The 25214-nt window shown below is 35.0% G+C and overlaps 4 protein-coding genes across 10 annotated transcripts; 1 reads left to right on the top strand and 3 right to left on the bottom strand.

The window, feature by feature from the left end:
* Window positions 1-893: 893 nt before the first annotated feature.
* On the top strand, window positions 894-9044 carry LOC119079658 (steroidogenic acute regulatory protein-like). 6 transcript variants are annotated; one of them, XM_037187701.1, is made up of 12 exons: window positions 894-1111; window positions 3712-3815; window positions 4015-4172; window positions 4240-4398; window positions 4465-4518; window positions 4581-4713; window positions 4771-4907; window positions 6992-7144; window positions 7204-7308; window positions 7367-7875; window positions 7942-8065; window positions 8135-9044. In XM_037187701.1, the coding sequence occupies exons 2-12, from the start codon at window positions 3731-3733 to the stop codon at window positions 8231-8233; spliced, it is 1716 nt and encodes a 571-aa protein (XP_037043596.1). In that variant the 5' UTR covers window positions 894-1111; window positions 3712-3730; the 3' UTR covers window positions 8234-9044. The 6 variants fall into 6 exon arrangements, with proteins under 6 accessions (XP_037043596.1, XP_037043598.1, XP_037043597.1 ...); XM_037187703.1 differs by having other exon boundaries at window positions 904-1107; XM_037187702.1 differs by having other exon boundaries at window positions 912-1561.
* LOC119079659 (probable cytochrome P450 6g2) lies at window positions 8899-23391 on the bottom strand. The gene is made up of 8 exons (XM_037187708.1): window positions 23381-23391; window positions 11101-11465; window positions 10564-10981; window positions 10338-10497; window positions 10178-10284; window positions 10012-10126; window positions 9786-9934; window positions 8899-9345 (listed from the first exon to the last, which is right to left on the bottom strand). The coding sequence occupies exons 2-8, from the start codon at window positions 11421-11423 to the stop codon at window positions 9061-9063; spliced, it is 1557 nt and encodes a 518-aa protein (XP_037043603.1). The 5' UTR covers window positions 11424-11465; window positions 23381-23391; the 3' UTR covers window positions 8899-9060.
* On the bottom strand, window positions 13359-14599 carry LOC119079703. The gene is made up of 3 exons (XM_037187760.1): window positions 14070-14599; window positions 13793-14003; window positions 13359-13742 (listed from the first exon to the last, which is right to left on the bottom strand). Exons 1-3 carry the CDS (start codon window positions 14597-14599, stop codon window positions 13359-13361), a joined length of 1125 nt encoding a protein of 374 aa, XP_037043655.1.
* On the bottom strand, window positions 15903-19856 carry LOC119079661 (neuropeptide SIFamide). 2 transcript variants are annotated; one of them, XM_037187711.1, is made up of 3 exons: window positions 19669-19856; window positions 16561-16699; window positions 15903-16275 (listed from the first exon to the last, which is right to left on the bottom strand). In XM_037187711.1, the coding sequence occupies exons 2-3, from the start codon at window positions 16694-16696 to the stop codon at window positions 16184-16186; spliced, it is 228 nt and encodes a 75-aa protein (XP_037043606.1). In that variant the 5' UTR covers window positions 16697-16699; window positions 19669-19856; the 3' UTR covers window positions 15903-16183. The 2 variants fall into 2 exon arrangements, with proteins under 2 accessions (XP_037043606.1, XP_037043605.1); XM_037187710.1 differs by having other exon boundaries at window positions 19707-19856.
* Window positions 23392-25214: the final 1823 nt, after the last annotated feature.

The raw sequence follows: 25214 nt of genomic DNA, 5'->3' as shown, positions 1-25214 counted from the left end.
GTTGTTATAATGAACACTGACATTGACGATTTGCAACAAAGGGTGCGTATGGTGCGTATCAGAAAGAAAGTCTCGAAGAAAGTTAACGTACATTTCAACCAAGGTAATGTGGAGGTAATGTCATACCTCTGTTTTTTTCATAGAATGTGGCTACAATTGTTTTTTGTGTGAAAAAGTTGAACATATTTATGTCCGATATTCAAATATTGAAACATAGAAAGTAGTGTCATGTGTTGAATGTGAAAATCCCAAATTAATTGAGTCAATTTTATTTGGCAAAATCTAAGGCTTCTAGATAATTCAGTGGATAATGCCAGTGGTACAGCACTGCTACTAGCATGAACATAGAAAATATTCGGAACCTGATACAATAACTGTAGGCACTGCGTTTGTTTCGTAAAGATAGATGACTTGTTTCATTGTATGAATCACACACAATCCTAAGATGTAGCTCTTATCTCTAAAGCCTCAAAATTTGACACTTGTCAATTCAGTGTTCATGCTAGAAGCAATGCTGTGCCATTGGTGACAGAGAAAATAAACGTGGTTTTTTTCCAAGGTTCTGAAAGAACAGGTAAAGGCACTTACGAAGGCGGATGAAACACAAATCTTGACAATTCAGACATGTATATTGTTTGAAAAGTCAACTTGAAAACAAAATTGTTTTTTGTTAAGTTGAGATCGTCATATAACATTTTTCAAACCCAGTTGGCGCTACAGGAAAATTTTGATCACACCGTCTTCGTGATCAACTCGAAAGTATCTTAACCTGTTCTTTCAGAACCTTGGTTTTTTCGATAACTTTGTCGAATTTCAAATATACCGCCATATTTAGGATTTACTTACTGTGTTCTGCAGAAGATGTCTCTGTCGAGCACACATTATTGTGTTACGTGACAGTTCTTTTGTCAATATTTTCTAAAGTGTTAACAGACAAACCTCAAGTTTGTTTTGATTTTAATTACGATCGTCTGATTATTGTAAATTTTTCTTCTATAAATAAGTTGGAATTTAAAAAATCATAAACCAAGCGAAAAGTATCCGAATTAAAGTGGCTTTTGTGAAAAACAATGTAGTACAAAAACAAAACAGACAAATATATACGACGTAGGTTTGTTCCAAAATTACTAATGCGATAAAGTTTTTCCAAGTCAATCGCTGATTAAACACACATCTTCCCTTGCCTTTGTTTGATGTATCCAAATTTTATGACGACAATCTAGTTGTGTTACGACAAGAAAGATAGGCAGAACTAACATGTTTTGGAAAACATTGTGGAATATTATCAAATTTGTGTTCTACGTTTTGATTTTGTTAGCCTTTGGTTGTTTGAGTTTATTTTCAAGAGTTTTATTTGTTTGAAACAAAGCCCTCCTAACCCATCTTCCATATGAATGAAATTCGAAATTGCATTTTGTTGCTCTTTAAATTGATTGTACATGCCATTTGATCATTTCAATTAATCGAACCGAAAAGAAGAAAACAAACGATTCGACGATCACTGAATCAGAAATTAAAGCGGAGTACGTCTGAGTGATGAGTCATATGAAACGAAACATTGGTAAATAGATTTGTTATGCTTTGTACTTTGTTCTTGTCATTTTGATGGTTGTTACCTTTTCGCATTTTTATGCACTAATCTTTGTTGTTGTTGTTTTTTCTTTTCTTTTACTGCTCCTTTGATAACACACACACATCCATTGTACAAGTCTCATTTATTCGTCTTATCATCATTTCAATTGATATTTCGCACTCAATTCAAATCGAATAATTGTTTGTGTTTCATTGCTTATGACGTTAGTTTCACTAAAATGCTTTTTAGAGTATATACTGTTGAATTTTGGTTTCATGCAATCAAATAGTGTTGAGCCTTAAGACATAAAAAGATTCGGGAACAACCAGTTGACACAATGTTTCCGATGACTCTGTCGACTCTTTTCTATTTATTTGCCCTTCAGAAACTACAAACGTATGTTCAAAGAAACTTTTATTTCTGCTTCTTAAGGTATTTTCTGGTGTTTATACAATCTTCTAAAGTATTAGATTTTGCACACGTAAGGCTATCAGCCAGAAATCATTCGCATGTTTTCGTAATCCGTGTCGATAACAGGTTAAGTTCGTTCATACGTCCAAGTCAGTTGTACAGTTGTACTGCATTACTACTAATCTAAACATTGAATTGATAGCAAAATATTGTTGATTCAGTCAACGTTTTTGTTATAACCGATCCGACGACATAGATGTCTTTGTGTACAATCGAACACCTTATATGTACTTGTTGTGAGAATATGAACCCCTCGTTCTACATTTCTTCTTGCACAACAATAGTATTTGTTGGCATTATTCAGGGGCTAAAGTACATTTAACGCTAAAATAATTTAAAGGAAGCGAATTCCGTAAACTAATTCCGTCCATATTATAGTCGGTCAATCTTGTAAAAAAACGGCTAGTCAGCTGTTATCGACAACGACAAGAATAACACAATGACGAGCGCAGCGCTGGCTGGTGCTCTCTTATATATCGTAAAACATATGATAAAATTACTGCGGTTATAGATTTTGTGGTGATCCTCTCAGCGATTGATTTGTGTTGTAATATTAGAAATTTTGTTTAATGAATGAAAGTGGTAAGCAGAACCGGCAAAGAGTTTAGTTTTCAGTTAGTGTTCGATGTAGAACAATTTTGGTGTGAACCGTTACTTTTGAGGCTGTATTGCTGGTCGGGAATGTAATTTTGACACTGACGTCAAGTACTGATGGTCATACCACCTTGCCGTCACTAGCACGTAAAAGAGTTCAGTTTTTGAGTTCTATGAAGAGAACAACGGGAATCATTTTATAAAAGTAACGAACTCATCAAACGGCCTAACAGGAATCTCTGTCCTTGGTGCGTCGAAACAAAGTCTTTCATTGATGCAATTGGTAAAAAACTAATTCAAGAATCGGGTGATGTGCGTGCCAAAAAGTTTTATATGATAGAATCTCTTTGGCCATTCAACAAGGGAATGCATGTAGCATTCTTGGAACACAACCTAAGAAAGAAAAGCTGGACGAAATTTTTAACTTATAATTCTCATGTAAAATGATGCCTTTCATTTATGTTTCTAAATAAAAATCTCTGTCCCTTTCCATTTCGCATAATTTGTTTATAAGATCACTACACGGATCTGTTAACAACAATAAATATTTGAACGAAAATCTAACAGTAGTTCGTAGTGTAAACAAGTGTAGTGCTCATGCAGTAATCGAAATTGTTTCTTTTTCTTCTTGTTACAGTGTCTCTTATATTTGGGAAGCAATTCACCCGTTTAATTTTTGCAAATAGTTCTCAAATAAGTTCTCAAAATATCGTCTGTGAATATTCTTTGTTTTGTACTGAAAGACTTCTTAAATGAATATGCAATGCATGCACTAGACCCGTAAGCAATGTACAAATTTCAAAATATAAACACAAATTTAACAGATTTAACAGCATGGCACTGTTAGTTATTAGTCACTGTAATTACTGAAGAGTGAGTGACTAACGGCGTTTATCGTAAAATTTTAACCAAATGTTTTGCATCAATGTCAATGTGTTAATATTTTGATGTTTATTATTGCCAATATCTGTGATTTCAAAACGATTCGATTGTAGGTGGCACAATTTGTATTTCAATTGGACTACCATTTGCTAAAATTATGTTCTTTTGATCAATTTTTTTATCCGTTACAGGTAGACAACATAATCCATTATGCCACACGATGACCGTGATGTCAGATTCGCCGCTCAGTCCATATACCAAAACATGTATCGACCATATCCTCCCATAGATTTTTGTAAGTTTAATTTCATGTGCATGTACTGTATTCAGGTGCTATTTTGGCGAAAATATTTTCTTGAAAATTTTCTCGATTTATAGAATTTTCTTGAAAATGTTTTTCAAGAAATTCCAGAAAATATTTTCTCAAAAATAGGCTCTGTCATGTACACAGAGTCGTGCAGCTCCAAACATTAAAATATTTTCAATGAAAACAGCTCGATCTCAGTCACATTCGATAAACTTCATCACAGAAGATTTCCTAGCTGGATACATGGAAGATGGTCGTCGAATGTCGGTGGTTCGACGATTTTTCTGTTTATTTGTAACATTTGACTTATTTTTCATTTCATTGCTCTGGCTGATTTGCATATTGGTGAGTTGATTACAGTGACCGAGTAAACTATTTAGTGTTTAGTCTGAAGTAACCGCTCCACTTTTAGATCACTGGTGACAATATCTACAATGCACTCAAAACACAGATCATTCATTACACCATATACGCTTCCCTGTTCGATATAGTCATGGCGGCTATATGCCGATTCACCGTATTGATACTTTTTTATGCACTTTTGTACATCAATCACTGGTCAATCATAGCTGTAAGTTCGGTGTCGAATGCCGTGCTGTGAGTGTAGTGAAACTAATTAATGTTTCTGTTGTTTCAGCTATCAACTTCCGGCTCTTGCGCTTTTCTTATTGCCAAAGTTTTCTTTTTCAATGTAAGGCATCCGGTAAGGTATCTCTTTAACGTCACACGCTAATCTCACATTTACTTGAACAGTGGCTAGATACACCGCAACCTGTGTTCCAAGTGTTACTTATTGTGACATCATTTGTACTGTCCTGGGGTGAAGCATGGTTTTTAGATTGCAAGGTAATTCCGCAGGAGACGATTGCTCGGAATTACATGATAGGTACGAAGGTCGTTGTTGACATTTTGCGACAAAATTTTTAATTTAACTTTCTTGTAGCGGCAATGCCACATTTGAATGACGATCGGACACCATTAATGGCACCGTTTTTGAATTCTGCAATGCCACCCGAAAGTATTGCTAATTTCTATTCGCCATACGATTCGTGTCACAATAGTGATGAAGAGGATGATCAGGTAAGCATTGCTCTTGGATGTGATTTGAACTGTTTATGTTATTGGGGCTAGACTTTGATGTATGTAGTATTGGAAACTTCGATATCGGAGTAGGTGCGTCGGATACTTTGTAGGGTTCAATATGTAAGAAAAATCGTCCGTGCGATTGTACTCGAAAATATTGATCCTATTGGTTCCGACGGTCCAGAAAGTCCTATTTCACAAATTCCTGTAAATCGTTTGTATCCTCGTTATTTGTGCTTACGCGATAGGGAAGGGATCTCATAATTTGTCGCCGTTCATAGACTTTAACCATGACTCATCTGCATAATATGTAAATTACGATATCGTCGCAAGATTTATACATTTTATCGTAACCTTCATATGAAGCCATTCAAGGTTTGAATTTCCGTCTCTTTCTATTTTTTCCAAGCATTTCGTTCAAATATGAACATCTTCGGTATGTTTATCTTTGTACGAAGATTACTCATAAAAGATGTAACGTCTTCACAATTCAATACGAGAACCCCATCGTTTAATCTTTCCAAATATTGATCATTGATAAGAATTTGATTTTTTTCGAAATATTCTTGAGATGCAAATGAAGTGTTCTTTGCATTGGTTGTATGTAAATGGTCATACTATTTATGCAAATGAACGATTAATTCCATTGTTTCTAAAGAGGAACGAATTTGAATATACAAAATTTGTCATCGTCATGACTGCATAATCGAATCACTCATATATGGGTTGTTTATGTTAGTTTCCATGAACCGACATTAAAAGTACTTGAATGACGTATGGCATATTAATGCAACATATAATTTGATAAATCCACTCCACATACAATAATGTTCAATTGACTCTGCGAAAGCGAAAAAAAAACAGCAGAAAAGCGAGCAATAGTTTATTGATTTCTTTTGATTTGAAAAGTGTTGTTTAATTAGTAAGAGGTAAAGTGTGACAATGACAAAACATACCAACCAAGGCCTATTTTTCGGTAAAAAATTTCCAACATTTCGCTAAAATTTGTTTTGAGAAAACTGAAAAATCTTAGCAAATCAATTGTCCAAAAATAGGCACGAGTGAATATTGACTTAACGGCATAAAATCGGTTTTTTAACATTTTTAGAAACGACAAGCTCATCGCAGCAGAATCATAAAATCTATTACTTCATTTGCGTGAATCTTCTAAGTCTCAAAATCTATCACTTCAATATTTTATGTATGCATTCCACTATATAAGCGAACACTTGGCAGAGCTCAGCGCCTAATATTGTCATTGATGTCGATACCAGATGATTCGCAATAAATTTTTAAGCTTCAGAGTTCATAGATGCATTTCTACTATATCCACGAGAATGTGAATCTGTTTGAGTGACAATAACTCAAGAAAACCTCTAGTGGCTCTTGAAGTGTGCATTAAATAGCCTCAATACGAACAACACACACTCTATGGATAATAGCGGCAGAATCAAAATGACCCAAACTTATATCGGCTAAATTTGAAGTTTTTGGACAAAATGATGTATGGACGACTTGTTCATTATCAAAAATAAGGGGCACCTTCAACACATCACTTTTCGATTTGACCACGGGAACCACCTGGAACCACTTGCAAAAATCAAGCAAAATTTCGACTCTGCCGCTATTATCCGTAGAGTGTGTGTTGTTTGTATTGAGGCTATTTAGTGTGCATATTTAATTCATTATCTAAAAAGAATTTAGAATATATAGCGAATGTATGCATACAATCTGAGATTTTTGAACCATTTACGATGTTAAATAATGGAAATATTATCCAATTCTGGTCACATATCGAAACCGAGAGTGAATTTATTGAATCTCCTTCGTAAACTAAATCAGTTTCGTATGGAAATGTAAGTCAAATTCATTCGCATCAACTATTGTCTGTACGAATTATTCATCCCGAATAATGTATTTGGTGTCTGCCCTGGATAGACCATGAGAATTGTATCAATCATTCAAAGTAGTCTTTCGCGTCACGTCAAAGTGAACACACAGCCCCATTTATTCGATGATGAAAGTCTGCTGTTGTTGTTACATCTCCCATAACTGATTTTTGAAACTTTCGTTTGTTACAGGATGAAGATTACCGCAATATGGGTAAAGAATGTGTTCGTAAAGCGTTCAATCTGTTGGAGGCGTCTGATTGGAATGTCGAAAAGGTAACAAGTAAAGGAGACACGATACAAAGTACACAACGAGACAAATTGGGAAAAGTTTTTCGTTTAACTGTAAGTGATGCGGCACAATGATGACAAAAAAAAGGATCAATTAATTTTTGATTTTCCAGGCGAGGGTTCACTTCCCAGCGAAGAAATTGCTCGAACACCTTTTCTATAAGATCGAGGAAATACCGAAATGGAATCCAACAATACTGGAATCGAAAATCATTAAGGTGAGTGTGTCTACTCAGTACGAGTTATCAGATTTTTAATTTATTTATAATTTTCCAGAAAATCGACACCCACACCGATATTTCTTATCAAGCAACGGCTGGTGCAGGCAGTGGCATGATCAAAAGTCGCGATTTTGTAAATCTACGTTGTTGGCATCTATGCCGTGACGGTAACATTATCGATTCGGGTGAATCATCGTCGGAGGAAACCGGTTCAGTGACAGTGACGGCAGTGGCGACAGTGTCTCGTCCAGACGACTCTGATGACGAATGTCTGTTGAAAGATGATCCACATCAGAAAATGCAGAAATCGTTAAGCGATGCACGTATCAACGAAAGTAAGCAGCGAAGTGTGCCGGATATGGGCGGACTGAGCAAGAGCCTTGGTGCTAAGGGTTTCTTCGACGATGAAATCAACAGCGGTGATGAACATTTTGAGGATGCTGAGAATGATGACCAATCATCTGTTAGTAGTCAGTCGATGTTACGGCCGTCGGGTAAAGTGTATGTAAGTGCCGCTATTAGTATTCCATTTGCTGGTGTTCCTCCATCGACGAAGTTCACAAGGTATGAGTGGTAGTAATGGAGCGGATTGAAATTGTTTTTCGTTTAACCGAATGTTTCTTTTGGCAGAGGTGAAAATCTATTGTCTTGCTGGGCAATGCGTGAAGTCGATGGAAAAGGTGACACTTGCATTTTTGAGTGGTTATTGTGCCTAGACTTGAAAGGATATTTTCCGCGAAGACTGTTAGATGCGGTAAGAATTTGTCTTTTCGTTTGAAGACTCGTTGTTGACCTCTTGTATAAAATTATTATTCAATTCCAGACGTATACGTCCTTTATGCAAGACTACATGGTATTTTTAAGGAAATATTGTGCCGAAGTCAATCGTAAGAAGAGTCACAAACAACAGGTGAACAGCTAAGCATCACTGTAGTGTCCGTAACGTTGTCTATAGCTAAACAAAATGTAAATTCCCTTGACTTATTTTGATTTACTGTCGCTTTAATGTGGCCCGTCGCCGAACGGAAGCGTTAAAGTTTAGATTTTTATGTTAACCATTAGATTGATTAAAGAGAACTGACAAATTATAATTTTATTACCAATAATTTTATGTTGTGAATTTACAGTTAAAAACATTGAGTTGTATATGAGCGAATTGTGCAACTCACCATGATGGGTTCTTTTCTCTGTTTTAAGCTGCTCCATTAACACGTTTCACAAACGACTAGTCATAGTCGATCATCTACAAACATATTGGCTCTAATGATATTGTCATAGGAAATTGTATGTCAAAACATTTGAAGTACAAGATTTTAGCCAAAAATGTGAATTAAACTGAACTTTTCTTCACAGCAGCTAAACTTTATCTCAAGTTTTTGAGTAAAATATCTTGACAATAATGGGACAAATGATGGAAATAATTTCTTGTGTGCTTACCGACCTCGGCCTCGCCTCGGACTTCACACAAAAAGTACCATTTCAATCATTTATCCTATTGGTAAGTAATGTACCATTGTGTACCACTGTAACAATATGTTGAATGCACTTAAATCGAAAGAAGTAACCGATTCGTTAACTAATAACTAGTGACATGTTAGCCGTCTTGTGAAAGGTGTAACTTGATTTATTATAAATTATTACAAATTTTCATGTGATTCTAGTGTTGTATAAGAGCTTAAGATCGCAGAATATTTTTCTAAGCCAACAAAAAAATAAATTTTTTCCACACAAAACACCTTTTCCTACCGATCAAGCCAGCGGATCCCTGACAACATTCAGCATAACACCGCCCTTTGCTTGAAGTACCAACGCTTTTTTCTCCAGTTCCATTACCTTCGGCGTAAATGCAGATGGTTGGACGGAGTGATGTTTGAAGAAATTGATCAATCCAATTTTGGTTTGCATCAAACCGAATCGTTCACCGATGCATGATCGCGGTCCCGTACCGAATGGCATCATTGTGTACGGTTTTATGTTGTTTTTGTTTTGAGCGGAGAAACGTTCCGGATCGAATTCGTTTGGATGCGGAAAGTGCTGCAAGGAAATTTAGTTATCGGAACCGAATCTGATTTTGAACCGAACCGAAGCTGAACTAAGATTTCAGGTTCGACCCGAATTTTACCTGAACCTGAAATTTTCGATTTCTGGATCAAGCCGAATCTGACCCGAACGTGAACATTTACTTACAGCTTTGTCCCGAATGTGAAATTTTCGTCATAGAGCAGATCGAGCTCGGGTAACCCAAAATTTTTCGTGAAATTTTTTGATTTCTAGTGGAACCTCACCTGATTCATCCTGGAAATTTCAGGTTCAAATTTGGAAGTAAATTTCAAGTTCGGGTCAGATTCGGCTTGATCCAGAAATCGAAAACTTCAGGTTCAGGTCAAGATAAAATCCGGTTTTGATACCAGAGCCTTAGGTACGGTAGATCGATGAATTACAAGAATCCAGAACAGTCAGGGTAAGAAGTTTACCTTGGAGTCTCTATGAATTGCATATATGGGAATGATTACTTGCATCCCTTTCGGAATAACAAAATCCTGAAATGGTTCCAAGGAGTATCCATTGGTGGCGTTACAAACTCTATCGAGAAAAGGGAGCGATGGATACATTCTCAGAATTTCTGTGAATGAAAAGAAAGAAAGTTTTATTCTGCGTCATCACAAGCCATTTAATTGTTTAGTTCAATCACAATGTTACCTTGCACGACCATATTTAAGTAATTCATGTTTTGAATATCTTCGTAGCCAAGATTACCACTGGATTTAGTCAGAACTTCCTTAATTTCGGCTCTGAGTCGCTTTTGTATGTCTGGCTGGAATTACAATGACTTTCAGATAGATTTCATAGCCTCACACTCTCATACCTTCCAACACAACTCGTACAGAGCGAAGGACATAGTAGAAGAACTTGTCTCATAACCACCGGTAAAAAATGCAGCAGCTTGAGCAACTAACACATCGTCTTGAAAAACTATTTGCATTGGTGATGAATTTCTTATTTTAAAATATTTCCCTTTAACAAACCATATCTCGACGTATCAGTTTGAGCTTTATTCTTATCCTCGTTTTTAAGAGTCAGAAGAGTGTCTATCAAGTCTTGTCGCTTATTACCCGACTTTTCACGTTCGTTCAACACAAAGTTTATGGATCCACGTAAGAATTCGCTGGTTTCCTTCGAAAAAACCTGCAACGAGTACGGCTCGTCAGCTCGCTGATTTATTTTTCATCAATGAATCAAAGTCATTTTCACCTTAAACCGAAACAATCGAACAATTTCCGGGAAGAAAAATACAGCAAAAAATTCAACCGCTCGGAATATTTGAAATTCGAATATTTTCTTTCCATACGTGACGAAATCGCCATTGGGATATTTGAGTGAATTCGCTTCCAGTCCATAGGCACAACTAGCAATCACATCGACTGTATATCGAGTGCAAAGTTCTTTAACGTCAACACAGAATGAACGAGTTTTTCCATTTATATCCATGGATCCCATAATGTCACTCAGTTGATCTCCAATGCTTTTCATTAAGTGAAACATGTGCTTAATTTTCCCGCTTGAAAACAATGGAGTAAGTCGTGTACGTAGATCATTCCAGCCAGGTGAATTGAGAAAAAATAGATTCGTATTTCCCAAAATATCATTGTGTTCGTCAGCAGAACAGTACCTGGTGAAAGCAGATCGGGCTTAATATTAATTATTTCAACGATTTTCTTTCGGAAGGCAATCCTGCCGGATCAGACCTTGTCTTCTACCAAAGGAAACACTGTTAATCTATCTACTCACCGATTAGAAAAGGCTGTGAAATCCTTGACCAAGATACGTTTTATCAATTCCGTATCTCTGAGTATGATAGCTGGCTTATGGAACATATGAATGCCAATGAATGGTTTGTGCCTTGTCTTTTCATCGAAATAAAAATCGTTGAACTGTTCCGCTACACACATTTTAAACGTCAACAATCCTGATATACTACCAACCAGAGGTTTAGATTCTATTGAAGGAATTTTTCTGCGCTTCCAATAAAGGCTTCTATGCAGGCCCCAATAATATATCGCAATTGGTAGCCATATAAATAGTAAGAGGGGAATAAATTCAATTAGGAGCATTCTTTTCAGTTACTATTGCGAGTTAAAATGTTTCGAATTTGGCTACGATGATACAGGCTTGTTACGAATTCGATGGAATACCTAGACTGAGCAAAATAATTTCTATAAATATCATCCAAGTAATGCATTGGCCTGGCCATGACGTTTACTTTTTTGCCAGAGAAGGAAATAATATACAACTCTGTTACGTACCACAAGTAAGTGTAGAATATCCCAAAACTTTCACACAAAATACTTACTGATAAGTTGTTGCTGGTTATTTGTGTAACTAGAGCAAAAGATGCTTGCGTCACCACATGTGGTTCTTTGTTGCAACAAAGAACCACATCTTCATCTATTTTACCTATTAATTCATTTTAAACGGGAATCGGAATCGAAGTTCAGAGAGGAAATGCTGTCAGAATTTATAACGAATCGCTGGGCGAAATTTTTTATCAATAAATTTATGTGAAATTTTAGTTCAAATAAAATCATTCTTCATTTACATCATCACCTAGCATTATTATTGATTCTATTACTCGTTTTGATTTAAAAATTTCACCAGATACATAGAAAATCTGTTACTTCATTAGTAGCATCTGTTTAGGTCTCAGTTAATTTGCAGTGGACTGTATTTTACTTTAAATGAAAATCCAAGGCGGATTATGTTTAACAAAATAGTTTTTATTCGATTCTAAATGATACAAAATCTTTGTCTCTGATTGCACATCTTATCAGTGCGGTTGCGTTAGATCGAATGATCTTAAAAAATTAAATGAAATTAGAGTTCGTAACTCTCTCAACATTTAAAACAAAAAGAGCGCGAACAGAACATATTAACTTATGACGTCACCAATTAGTCCAAGTGATTCGCGTTCTAAACAGCATCTCTTTAGGATTTACATAAGTCAGAGCTCATTTTTACTTTTGACGTCGCTGTCGATGATGACATACAGAGTATAATCTTCTGCATAGACTACTCAAATTACTTATTGATAGGGTCAACGCTACAGTTTTGGTGTTTTTAGTCGACAGTCAAGTTCGAAATGTTATTGTAATATACATTCAGTAATAATCGAATATTTTTCTGATTTTTTGTCGTTGTTTTTTATACTTCTTCTTCTTGTTCTCAACTGAATAAACTAGTTACCACAAATCTGTTTATCATGTTGAAGTTAATGTTAGAGTACATATACAAAATCACGCAATATTAGATTTATAGCAATAACAATTGCTATACAGGTAGAGTGTGTATTATGCCTAATATCAAATGAAAGTCGAAAATAAGTGGCAAATTCGCATCAAAACCTACCTAGAGTCGTATCGTGAACGAATTTTGTTTATCTAGTGATGATATATCGCGACTTTCTCGCTCATTTCAGGCCCACTATAAACAAAACGTTGTTCCTAACTACTTCGATTCCAGAACTCGAGTCCGGCTCGTGCTGGAAACCTCTCGTTCGCTAAAAAAGCGCTTTAGCATGCGTTAGGAAAAAAACTATTCTACATCTCAACCAATTACTAATCAATCACCCAATGAGGATCTTGAGAATTTGAGTAAAGCTCTCGGATTTATCAGTTCGACTCTGAAACAGGGCCTATCATTGGTAAATTGATTTATCGAATTTACTGAAACTGATTAAAATTCACCGAAAATTTACCGAATTTATGTTTCATTATAAATTCAGTAAATATCCGTTAAATCAATTTACCAATAACAGGCCCTGCTTTGAAATAAAAATTCAAGAGGACAACACACTCTTGTCTTTACATTACGGCGAATGAAACTAAATCGAAATTAACCTTTCGATGGCAAGCGCATCGCAAACGATTAGTTGTAAACAATGCATTGTTCTGTTACGGCACTCGAAAATTAATTAAAACGGCGAGCTTTTTCGTATAATACTTTTATTGTTGGAAAAGTTGGAAGTTAAAAGAATAGTCATCGCTTTGCATTCATTGATCACTATTCCAGTCCAAAATTTTCATGAAATCTTTCTCAGCAAGTTGAAGCAACTTCGATTGTTCCAAGCACAGATTTTGTCGCTTTAGATTATCCAATAAAAGTAATTGCTTTTTGTAAGCTGAAATTAGACCCGTACGTTGTTTGCTCATTACTTTGATCTGATCTTCAAAGAAATTTTTCTGTTGCTGGTTAACAGCCCGTTGCTGACGTTCGCAGTCTTGAGAAAGTACTAAGTTTTTCTTAAGGTGTTCCAAATCTTCCTGACATTTTAAGAAACGTTTATCCAAGACACTATGCAAACGGTTGACTTCCTTGTTTTGCTTCTTTAAGACAACGATTTCCTTGTTTAACGTGGCCAGATCGACATCTTTTTCCTACGAACAAAAAAGTTTTTTGATTTGACCTGCTATTTTGCATTATTTACCTTCATAACAGCTTCAAGAGTATTGTTCCAATTCTGCAATTTTTCAACTTGTGTTTTAAGAGATGTGTTCTCATTTGTTAGTTGATCGATTTGTGCAGCGAATTTTTTACTCGACTCAACACTACCTTCGTAAGCCCGAATGTTTTTAACATTTTCTTGTTGACTTTGTTCCAATTCTTGTTTTAAAATCGCCACTTTCGATTTTAGAAACCTAAATAGAAAATAAACAGAAACCTTTAAGGAAACCGTAATGAATAATACGAGTCTTTAATTGTACTTTATTAGACCATCCGAGCTCAAGTTCTTTTTCGTTGTTGTGTCATTAGTTGTCGGAGACGCAATTACTGCATTGTTTTTCGTGTTATTCATAGGCTCCACTTGGCCTTGGCTTTGGTAAACTTCACAAGATGTAATGCTCTTGTCTGGGATATCTATTGGTTTTCTCTTAGACATTTTTTCTTCGGTAGAAAGCGCCTTTAACTTTTGCGGCTTATCGTCAAATGTACCCTTATTTTTAAACAATGTTACAGTGTCACTGTTGTTTGGATTCACATTTACAGACGTCATATCGATCATAGAGCTAGCTGCAGCTGAGCTTTTTGTATCGTTTCTTTTTTGTTTCGAAGCATGAACCACAGACTTCGTACCCTGATTGTTAACTTTTGATCCATTTCCAAACACATTAAGTCTCGGTTTAATTATGTCTACTTTGTCACTTTTCATCGGATCAATTTCTTTGAAGCGACTGTCCAGTTCAGCATTCATCTTCAGATATTGTTTCTCCCGGTTTAGGTACGGTTCATACATATTGATTAATTCACATTTCCTCCACACATCGAATAGATTCTTTCACAATACGAATTTTATTGAACTGAATGATTGCTGTTAGAACGCAGAACTGCATCGTGCATCAGTACATTTCAGTTTGGCTCTGTGTTGTTTATATTAACAACCGATTCAGTCAGGTGGAACGATTGTAGCAGGAAATATAAAAAATCGATATACAGGACATAGTCAACTGTATAACAGAATTTCGTTTTTTGGTAGATTTTGTTTTATTTTGATGTCTCAAAATCATAATAACTGTAGTTCTGTATATAAGTAAGTAAGTAAAACCTATTTCTGTGAATGAATTCAAACGTATATAGTAATCGAAAGTGAGTTGATTTCTTTGAACCCTCTTCAATACAATTTTTTCGTTAAATATAGACAATCCTTACTATCAATTTTCGGTTTTACCAGTTTTACTATCGGATCTACTACTTCATTTTGATCTAAGTATTTTCAAGAGATGGACTTTAAACCTTTTACCTAATTTTTTAAAACGTATGTTTGGCTATATAATAACGCATTAGTCACAGTTTATCGTTTATTTCTGAAGTTGTTGACAATAACAGATGATAGCAGCCCGTAGAAGGTTACGATCCCTAGATGGAATAGAGGCTGTTTTTGAAAGTGACGCTTCTCTCAGTGGAGTCCATAAGAAAAGTGCAAGTTTTCGGATTTTCGATCAGCTTTCTGTAGAGCTGTGCAGTGTGCAAGCATCGAGGAATTTGAAAAAAAAATGTTTTTAGCCTCAAGGGATCAATATACGCAATACCTATCTGGGCACATACATAAAAGAAGTCCACTGGGAGATGCATTCGATTTCTTGAGGTCAACTTTCAAAATAATCCCTCTGAATCATATGTGAGTCTAACGTCAAAACTATATTTTTTACGAGCATCTAACCAATAGTGCCATTGTTCGCTTGCAAGAGAACGCAAGAGTGATAATAATTTCAATTTCATAATTTTTGCTATATTCTCAACGAACATAAAATATTTACGACGTGAAAAGTTACCAGTGAGTTCTAAAGTACACAAAGTAATAGTAATTTTCGTGTCTGTCCAGGCCAGCAGGCTTTAGACTTTTTAACTGTTCTATCTTCGTTCGGGCTACAAGCGAAAATAACCTACAACGCACATAATATGCACATTATTTTTCATGGAAGGGACCGAAAACCCCTAGAAAATTTCTGCAAGACCCCCGTTTCCAGCCCGACGCATGAAAAGTGTATTCCTTAACAACTGCAACATCGATTAATAAATAAATAGTTCAAGGTGCCGTAATCAATTTACTTTATTTGGTAGAATATTGTAAGACATTGAAGTTTAGTAGACCTTCATTCTGGCATAAATTTATTGACAATATTAAAATCATAAACACTAACTCAACATATTGTTTTATACATTCAATCTAGTTATTATAATTCAATTGATTTTTTTTATTAGTTTTTCATTGATACATTTTTATAAAAATTAAGAATTTTCATCTTTTTACTTATCGTAATCTTGAAGTCTTCAGCCAGGTTTTGTTCAGACCATGTTTAAGGGACGTGCTAAATGCATTTTACTTCTTGTCTTGCGGAAACCAGCTTTGACATGCTTCAACCACTATTTCACACATTGAAGACAATGATGCTTTACCGCCAGAATCGTAGTCTGTAATAAAAATTTGTTACGTTAGCATATTATTTTTTTGTCTTAACACAAATGTGAGAACACTTCTTATTGTTCAGAATATTATTTCTTAAATTATCAATAACTCCTACTTCCTGTTGTTAAATAAGATAACAGGGGGACAAAAGATCTTAACTTTATAATTTTAAGTGTCAGTAAAATTTGTTAATTATAATGCGACCCCCTCTCAATACATTTTGAATGGAAAAGCTACGTAAAATTCATCCAATCTCCATCTCCAAAAGGTTAATTTACTATCAAATATACCGTTGTTGTTTCCTCGTTTCCCAAAAATGCTGCCATTAAATGGTGGTTTTCGGTAAGCGGCTTCACACATCGAAGGCATGACCAACACCAGGAGGATGCAAACTGCTAACATCAGTGTGGCTCTTGATGGAATCATTGTCTAAGAATAATGAATGCAATCGTTACTTCTTTAAAATAGTAAAATTTTGCTTTTACAAACAAAATCAAACATTTTGAATTTGTTCGGGAAAATTAATTGGTTAGATTGTAGCATGTAAGGTCAATTTTTGGCAATGACATTTTCTCGAATTTTCTTGAATTTGTTCCTTGATTTTCCCATGTTTTCCTTTATTTTTCAAAAAAAAATATTTTTGAGAAAAATTTGGAAAAGTGTGGGAAAATTATTGAAAATGTTTTTCCTAAAAATAGTACTTGATATAAAGTGATCCTATTCAATCCAAGGGGAGTATTTTTTGTTCAAATTTTTTTAGACGAATTTTCAATTTACGAAGTTATTAAAAAAACATGTTAGGCTGGCATATGTTATCGATGAAATCAAAAATAAACGACAAGCTGTGAATAACGCGGGCTTATACAGTTAAAGGGAATGTTCAGAGAAATGAAGTAAAAGATTTCAAATAAATCTCTGATAGTAAAACTGATGCTGTGTCAATGTCTGTTAAAGGTTAAAGAACATTTTTTTAGAAACACTAAACTTTACATTGGGTGCAACTGTTCAGAAATCCTAACAGTAAAAATTAACTTAATATGAACGGGCAGACTAATTATTTTTATTTTGCATGAAAATAATATTATTAGAAACGAAGCTTTAGACTTCTGAGAATGCCGACCCTTCTTACATGCTATGAGTGCGGAAGTATTTTTTCCAGAAGCACCACTTTTTGCACTAACGATCGCTAGCTGATGTTTTAGTGGTCCTCATTCTCTATTTTTAATTTTTGCAAATAAGCAACAAAGCAGAAATTCACAACCCACACAAATCTATACACACAACAGAAAGTGTTACGGATGACATTATCACCATTACATGCAGATTCCAAAGGGTCAACAAAGAACTATATAATCCTACATCGAAGCGAAACTCAATGTTCGCATTCATTTGCAAATGGCAAACGGTACAAGAATTAAAACAGATCTGTCGTTGTCGACAAATATTTATTAAATGTAAAGCTTTTGTTGAAAAGAGCCTTTGTGTTGTGTTTTACACGTTCCTTTGTATGCAAACATGCAATCATGTTGCACCGATGTGTATATACTGAATTTTGCATTTGGTCGATTTAATCAAGTTTCAAGTCGCTCCTTTTTATGGGTTTGCGATTTCTAAATATTTTATGATGGAATATTGTGCTGCTATTAAAAAACAAATTAAAAAAGTACAAAAGTGCAGCTTCTTCTAAATATGTAGATGCAGTAGGGTGCAGCAACTTCAATAACTGTTTTTTGTAATTAATTTTTGTTCACTGATTTTTCTTGAGTCATATAAGGGTCGAGGAAAATTGTTCGTTACTTGGGGATGATGTTTCCATGAAAGTTGTTTCAACGAAAAAATTGTTTTCGACAAGTATTTCCTACTTATTTTCAATATTGCTGTAAAATTGATACGACAGCAATTCAGATATGCAAAAGCATACGTGTGAAATTCTTACAAATCTTATGGCCCAAGTGGTATAATTTGATAATACAAATTACAAAGTCATGATCCTGGACAAAACCCAAATAGTTTGGAACAGGTAAGTTACTATAATTTTTGTTCTCATTTAGTTGTTAAAATTTCTTTTATGGTACGTGGACTATGCATATTCAGATTCAATCATCTACATAATTGTGTTTCATTATTAAGAGGAGTGGATGCTTTGTTGAAAAGCCTACAGTAGGGCATTTTTTACGTACATACCGTATTTTGTTTAACGGTAGCGATAACCACCACAAATGTGTTAGCTTTCTATAAACAGAATTGTTTATGACAGTTTGACTATGTCTGAGGAAACTCACCAGAATACACAAATTTAGGTAAACTGTTAACTGGTCAAACTCCCAGAAACAAAAAAAAAAAACTTTTTTTTTATTGAAAGTTAATACATTTGTGGTGGTTACTGTCGTTTTACAATTTTCAAAAAGCGAAAATACAATGCGAAACACCCAAATGTAGACTCTAATTTCAGCTAAACTATCCATGTGTATTAAGAAGCATCGATGTTTAGCTAAAATTGTCACCTACATTTGAGTGCGTATTTCATTTTTGATGATATCTTTTCATCGTCCTTTTTGAAAAATGTAACAACTGCAATAACGACCATGAATGTGTTAGCTTTAAACAATAATTAATTTTGGCCAGCTCTGCGACCGAAATTTTCATAAACAACTCAGTTTTCTTAGCTGGTCAAACTGTTGCATACAAGGATTCTGGTAAGAATATATCATCTAAAGTAAAATCTAGGATTCGGAAAGCACTCAAATTCTTAAAAGCTAACACCCAAATGTAGACTCTACTTCCAACTAAGTATTTATGCCTCTTAAGAGCAATATAAAAAAATGAAGAAAATTTAAGAAAATTAGTAGACCTCTGAACAGTTTTCGTCGAACGTCTATATGAGCTAGATTGCGACTAAGAGTCTCTAAAAGATATTTTTTTGAAATTATAAGAGGGGGAATTTTGTTTTGGTAAATAGTAATCAAACTTCGTTCTCATGAGAAGTTAATTCTTTTCTAACATCAAACTTAAGCTTGATGGTAGCTAATCTGTACGAAATTAGAATTCAAAAAAGTCCTCCAATCGAGTTTGAAAACAATGAAGCTATTCATGAAAATCACAATGCACGATGCTTTACCATTTTACAAGATAAAAGTTTTAAAAATCCGCAACACCCTATTAATAGACGCGTTCTTGACTTCTTGAGGCAATAAGGAAAAGTTATAGTTTTTTATAGTCTCATCAGAAGAGTATCAAAAGAGGAATGAATTTTCGTTTTAAAACGTAATATCTAGGAAACACTTATAGTTAAAAAATATACAATGCCTGCTGGCCGGGCCAGCCTGGTTAATAATTTTGGTTGTCGGTTAACGATTTTATGAATGAAATCGAAAAGCAAAAAATAGAATTGTATTAACATTCAACCACAAGTCAATTTTGAAACAACTGAACTAACCACTGTGTATTTGTTAGATTTAAAACACCAAAACTATTTCCTTCACTTTTCACTTATCTTGCCAAACAATTTATTCCAAACAAAATACAAGCTTTTCGGACTTTGGATTTTTCTTTTTGCTCTTTCGATTACCTCTAGCACAAACGTTAAACTGCCACTTCCGTGGAAAATTCTTTCATATTTATATGCAGATCAATCATGCGTACATCGGTTATGTACCCGGTATTATATGGAAAATATACGCAAGCAAAAATCATTAATGGAATTGAGCTGTAGGTAAAATGAAAATTGAAAATTACAGAATGGTGAAACGAAATATTGTCTGTTCATTCGGCAGGGGAATACTGTTACTACTATGTAAGCATTTTGCTAAAATATAATTTTGAGGATTTTTTCTTTGAAAGTTAAGTTATACTCGATTACCTAAAAATTTTCCACAGCATCAGTCTGGCGGTAAGGATATAATGCGGTATTATATGAGGTTGATTGGCTGGTTTATCATAAGAGATTGGGACGGAGACTAACTCAGATATGTAGCAGGGAAATTAAAAATTTTGGGAGTTTTGTAAGGCTAATAGATACGTGAACCTCGTAGCAGCTATATTTTCAAAATCCACACAGTGTCGGGGAAACTTCGATTGTTTACATACTTACATAGAAGAGCACAGTAATTGTTTTCTGTATGTAGCAGGTTTTCGTCCCTTCCAATACCATTTCCGGTTAATGTCATTTGAGTCCATTTAATTCCCATACTTATTAGTCTGGATTTTTTTCTCATTGAAGCACAACGGAAAAAATTAATTATCTGATTTTTCTCCGTTCATCGTCTTCCCACAACCGTTTTATTATTAACTTTGGAAATTTAATGCTGCACATGGTTGGTTATATATATACATGTATATGAGGTCATGCGCGAGTTGTAAGTGACAAAACATGCTCATGGTTTCGCAGTACAATAATCACATTATCTACCTCTTAATGGTTATGTCAGCATAAATTAAGATTTTCATAGAAAACTGTGTTTTTCCCTAATCACATTGAAAATTATTTCCTCAGCTGAAAACATATGTTGTAATGTAGGCAGAGACATGCAAAAATGGTATACACACTTTAGTGGTTCGTTAGACATAAAGGGTCTTCAAAAAGTTGATAGAAGAAATTAAATCGAAAACAAGTGAAACCACTTAATCGTTGAGAGCTTTAAGAAGCTTACTTACAAAATGTTTTTAATGTGATGAAGCAAATTGATATTTTTAGAAATTTGTTTTAAAAATATCGCCCAAAATTTTATTGCGGCCAGGAGTTGTTTTGTTTTGCAAGAGCTTTATCAGGTTCAAATCGTGGTTCAAAATTTTTGGTTTGACAAGAGGAAATACCGTTATCTCCTTCGGGTCGAACTATAACGTCCCCACTCCCAAAAAAAAACTAGCACATCAGGATGAGTTATATTTGCTGAGTTATATTTGCTATGTATAATACCTACTTCGGTCCTGACTGTGATCGTAAAGTACCTACTTTACTGTCTATTCTAACGGATGTGATAGTAACTTCTTTACTGGCGTTAAATAACAGTGAAGCACTCGTTTGAGTGTGTGCCCTCGTATCGTATATATCTCCATCATCATCATCTTGTCCTACTCCGCGGGGCGCATAGGGCACCAACAAATTGTCGTGGCGAACACGATTCTGTGTCAAGGCCTTAGTATCGTATATATCCACGTGTGAAAAAAATTACACTCGTTTCGCTTCACTTCACTCGTTTCACGACCGTTCACACTCGGATATACTCACGCCCTCATTCAAACTCATGTAATCACGACTCACTTCCTTGACCAAGTATGTAATTTGTAAGATGCTATTGTTTTAGTTGAGGTATCATTTGGTGTACTGTATTTCAGAGTTGTAATATAAGACGACATTACACACGCCTCTTACTTTTTATAAGCCTCCATAACAGTCGTAATCCTGTCTGTGTATTTGCTATACCGGCATCAAGAGGCATATTCAGAAAATGTACACGCAAAAAAATGAAATTTCGGATGTACGTTCAAGCCGTACAAAATCTACATTTTAGACGTACATTCTACGTACTAGATGTAGTGATGTACGTCTAAGACGAAAAATGTACAGATAAGACGTTCAATGTACGGATAACTCAACCATTGGTCTCATCGTCGAAATGTACGTTTTAGCCGTAGGATGATTTACGTTTAAGACGTAGGATGGTGTACATGTAAGACGTACAATAATATTTGGTTTGGTGTTGATGTCAAAAGTTATTTCTCAATTGTTTCACAAATTATTTAAAAGAACAATTTGATTTAAATATTAATTTCAAATAATTTATAATTTTTGTATTGCTAGTCTGGTAATATTAAATTACTAAGCTGTTGTATTGCTTTGATACGACCAAAAAAATTTCAACATAAAAATGTAACGTTCATTTTAATATTACCGCGGAAAATCAACTTCTTGCCAATAGAACCATTAGAGTTCGATCGAATTAATCCGTGGTTATTGACACTTCATCCAAGAAAAAGAGGTTCATATAAAGCGTAGGAAAAGGAATTCTATTATTTCATTTTATCACACGAATTTCCGTATTTAATTTTGAGCTGTGGCCTTTGATGAGACCATTAAAATTTCACAAGTTTCTGATCGAATCGGAGTTACCATTGCCAACCAACAAGCCCGAATCCGACATCAAAAATAGGGAATTCCGACTTGACAGACGTTGCGTTGTGGCTAAAAAATTGGATCTATTTTTGATTAAAATCTTCAATCTCTTGTAGCCTAAAACAATATATAAGATCTGCAACAACATCCGATCTTAACAAATCTAACTTCCTCGAAAATTTCAGAACAAGAATACAAATTTGGATTCGGTCCAGTCATCATTGCCTTAAAAGTACTTAGATTTTCTTAAGCTAGCTATAATTTACATAATGAAATATCCAAACGTCCAAACATACGGAGAATCGTATGATCATTGTATTCTAAATAAAACTCTACATTAAGGGTATTCCCGACCCGAGCTTAATTGTTTATACTCGAGTATAAAGTATAAATTATAAAATTTTGACAGAACTAGCATATTGTTGATAATTTGACAATAATTACCACCAAAGTATCGTCGGATCTTTATTTTATTGATGAAATTTGTAGAGCTGATATCACTGAAACTAGCTGTAAGAAATTATTCGTATTTGTAAATAGTTATCGAAACTGTGCGCTCATGACATTACACGGGAGCACGTGTTCGCCGTTCAATGTTTTTAGTTGTCATTTAATAGCGCTACATGTAGGTGAAGAATTTTTTCCAGCTCACTGTCTTATACGACGATTAGAGGTGTGCGCCGATCTTAAAATAGTCGGCGGCGGTGCGCCGACTGGTAAGGAATCGGCGGCGGCGCGCCGGGAGAAATTTATAGTCGGCGGCGGTGCGCCGATCGGCGCGCCGATAAATTTACAAAAAAATCTAAATTTTTCGAAAATAATGCAAAAACACTGAATTCTTACTGTCTTGCGATCTGAAGTATCAACCACTTATACAAGGGGAATCAACTGAGACGTATCTCACCTTTTATATTTTGAATGTACAATAACTGACCTATTATTTTAAAAACATCTATTTTAATGAATCCAAGAATGATTAGTGAGTTTGCGTAAATGACATATAAGTTAACTTATCAGTTGGAAATTTTAAGTCACATCTTCATACTAGATGTTCTGCAGGTTTCTTATTTCCAACTATAATGTATGCCATTTACGCAAACTCACTTTCAATTTATGCAATACCCGTTCCTGTTGCCTTTAGTCAACGCACTTCTGTTATGTGATGCTACGATGGGTTTATTCGAAGTAGCTTTTCACTGAAATGTCCTTTCCCATCAGTAGATGGCAAAACGTTTTCATGCAAACTTTAAAATACCAGTTCAAGTCAAACGTTTGCTGCTGTCTTGTGAAGGGTGTTCTTAGAGCAACTGACGATGGCCAGACCACGCTGGCCTGGGACCGCTATTAACACCTGAGGTCGAAACAGCGATTTTTCTCTTGAATCACTCACAATTTGGAGGGAAGAGCTGAAGTAGCTCTGTTTGTTTTTATTGTTTACTCTCGTTTTTTCTTATTTGCTCTCATTTTTCTGTTGTAATCAGGCTGTTGTTGTGTTTGTTTTTGTTGTTGGTGTTAATTTAATTTAGTTAGGGAACGAGGAGCGAGAAGTGCGTTGCTTTAGTCCATCTTCGATGTAGGAGTGAGATCGTAGTAGAAGGTTTTCGCAAATAAGAGATTCAGATAAACTTAAATTTATAAGTAATAAGCGTAATAAGTGTATAGACTACGCCAAAATGATTTTTTCCCAAATTTTTTACATAAAGCAGCTAAAAATTGAAAATAAAGATACCCGTATCTCGTCTTTTGACGAAAAAACTTGAAACCGAAAAGATTTTCCACTTTATAAATTCCTGAAACATGTGATTTGCGCCATTTTCCACCCAAATTCCATATAAGGTCTTAAGTTTGCCACTTTACAATTACATTAGTATCACACAGTTTTGACTGATTCACTGAATTTTGTTCTCTTTCTTCTTCCTCTTATCTGCATCAACAGATAATAAGAGAAACGTCGTCTGCCGCCTGCCGTCTGCCACGCTTCATTCCATTGCACAGAAAATAGAGTAACGTACCCAAGGGTTCACGGTAAGTGAGGATACAGAAAATACAAATGCTATTTCGACCTCGGGTATCGATGGTGATCCCCAGTTGTATCCATCGATACCCTTCCCAAGACAGCAGCAAACTTTTTCTTTGGACTAGTATTTAAAAATTTGCATAAAACACTTGCCATCTACTGATGGAAATAGGATACGTTATAGAAAGCTACTTCGAAGATAACCCTATCGTAGCATCAGAAACAAAATCACTGTCGTACAGTGCAGGTAAGAAGAAAAACCCAAAGTTTTTACAAATTTTTTTTAACCAAAAACTCATTTCTACGCATATAGAAACCTGACTTATAAATTAAGAGAGATAAACATTTGCTAAAACCTTGTACTCAGGCACACACTTTTGTATAGATTTTTCAATTTAAGTTTATATTGCCGCCCATTAAAATGGCTGAAAGCACTAAACGTATAAAATTTCGGCGCGACGAAAATACAATCGGCGGCGGCGGCGGCGTGAGCTATTATTTTTCGGCGGCGGCGCGCCGAAAATATAGCAAAAAATCGGCGGCGCGCCGGCGTAAAATCGGCGGTGCACACCTCTAACGACGATACTTTGGTGGTAATTATTTTCAAATTACTAAACCATCCAACGATATGCCCCTTCTGTCAAAATTTTATACTTTATATTTTATACTCGAGTGTAAAAAATTAAACTCAGGTCTGGAATACCCTTATTATATTTTTAAAGGAACATGTGGCAGAAATTTCATAAATTAATTATCAAAAAATTTATTTTTTATAGTTTGAAAACTCTACTTTTTTTCTGAACCTGAAATTCGAT

Source organism: Bradysia coprophila, unplaced genomic scaffold (genome assembly GCF_014529535.1).
Source record: "Bradysia coprophila strain Holo2 unplaced genomic scaffold, BU_Bcop_v1 contig_324, whole genome shotgun sequence".
NCBI classification, from domain to species: Eukaryota; Metazoa; Arthropoda; class Insecta; order Diptera; family Sciaridae; genus Bradysia; species Bradysia coprophila.
The sequence above is the reverse complement of the archived record's forward strand: the minus strand, read 5'-3'. Positions and strand labels throughout refer to the sequence as shown.

Excerpts from the sequence above, each read along its gene's own strand:
- LOC119079658 (XM_037187701.1), top strand. The coding sequence starts at position 3,731 with ATGCCACACGATGACCGTGATGTCAGATTCGCCGCTCAGTCCATATAC. Across the intron at positions 4,519-4,580 it reads CCAAAGTTTTCTTTTTCAAT|TGGCTAGATACACCGCAACC; the intron begins GTAAGGCATCCG and ends TTACTTGAACAG. Across the intron at positions 4,908-6,991 it reads GTGATGAAGAGGATGATCAG|GATGAAGATTACCGCAATAT; the intron begins GTAAGCATTGCT and ends CGTTTGTTACAG.
- LOC119079703 (XM_037187760.1), bottom strand. The coding sequence starts at position 14,599 with ATGTATGAACCGTACCTAAACCGGGAGAAACAATATCTGAAGATGAAT. Across the intron at positions 14,004-14,069 it reads AGCTCGGATGGTCTAATAAA|GTTTCTAAAATCGAAAGTGG; the intron begins GTACAATTAAAG and ends TTTTCTATTTAG. Across the intron at positions 13,743-13,792 it reads CTCTTGAAGCTGTTATGAAG|GAAAAAGATGTCGATCTGGC; the intron begins GTAAATAATGCA and ends TTTTGTTCGTAG.
- LOC119079661 (XM_037187711.1), bottom strand. The coding sequence starts at position 16,696 with ATGATTCCATCAAGAGCCACACTGATGTTAGCAGTTTGCATCCTCCTG. Across the intron at positions 16,276-16,560 it reads GAAACGAGGAAACAACAACG|ACTACGATTCTGGCGGTAAA; the intron begins GTATATTTGATA and ends TTTTTATTACAG.
- LOC119079659 (XM_037187708.1), bottom strand. The coding sequence starts at position 11,423 with ATGCTCCTAATTGAATTTATTCCCCTCTTACTATTTATATGGCTACCA. Across the intron at positions 10,982-11,100 it reads TTCACAGCCTTTTCTAATCG|GTACTGTTCTGCTGACGAAC; the intron begins GTGAGTAGATAG and ends TGCTTTCACCAG. Across the intron at positions 9,346-9,785 it reads CAATTCATAGAGACTCCAAG|CACTTTCCGCATCCAAACGA; the intron begins GTAAACTTCTTA and ends ATTTCCTTGCAG.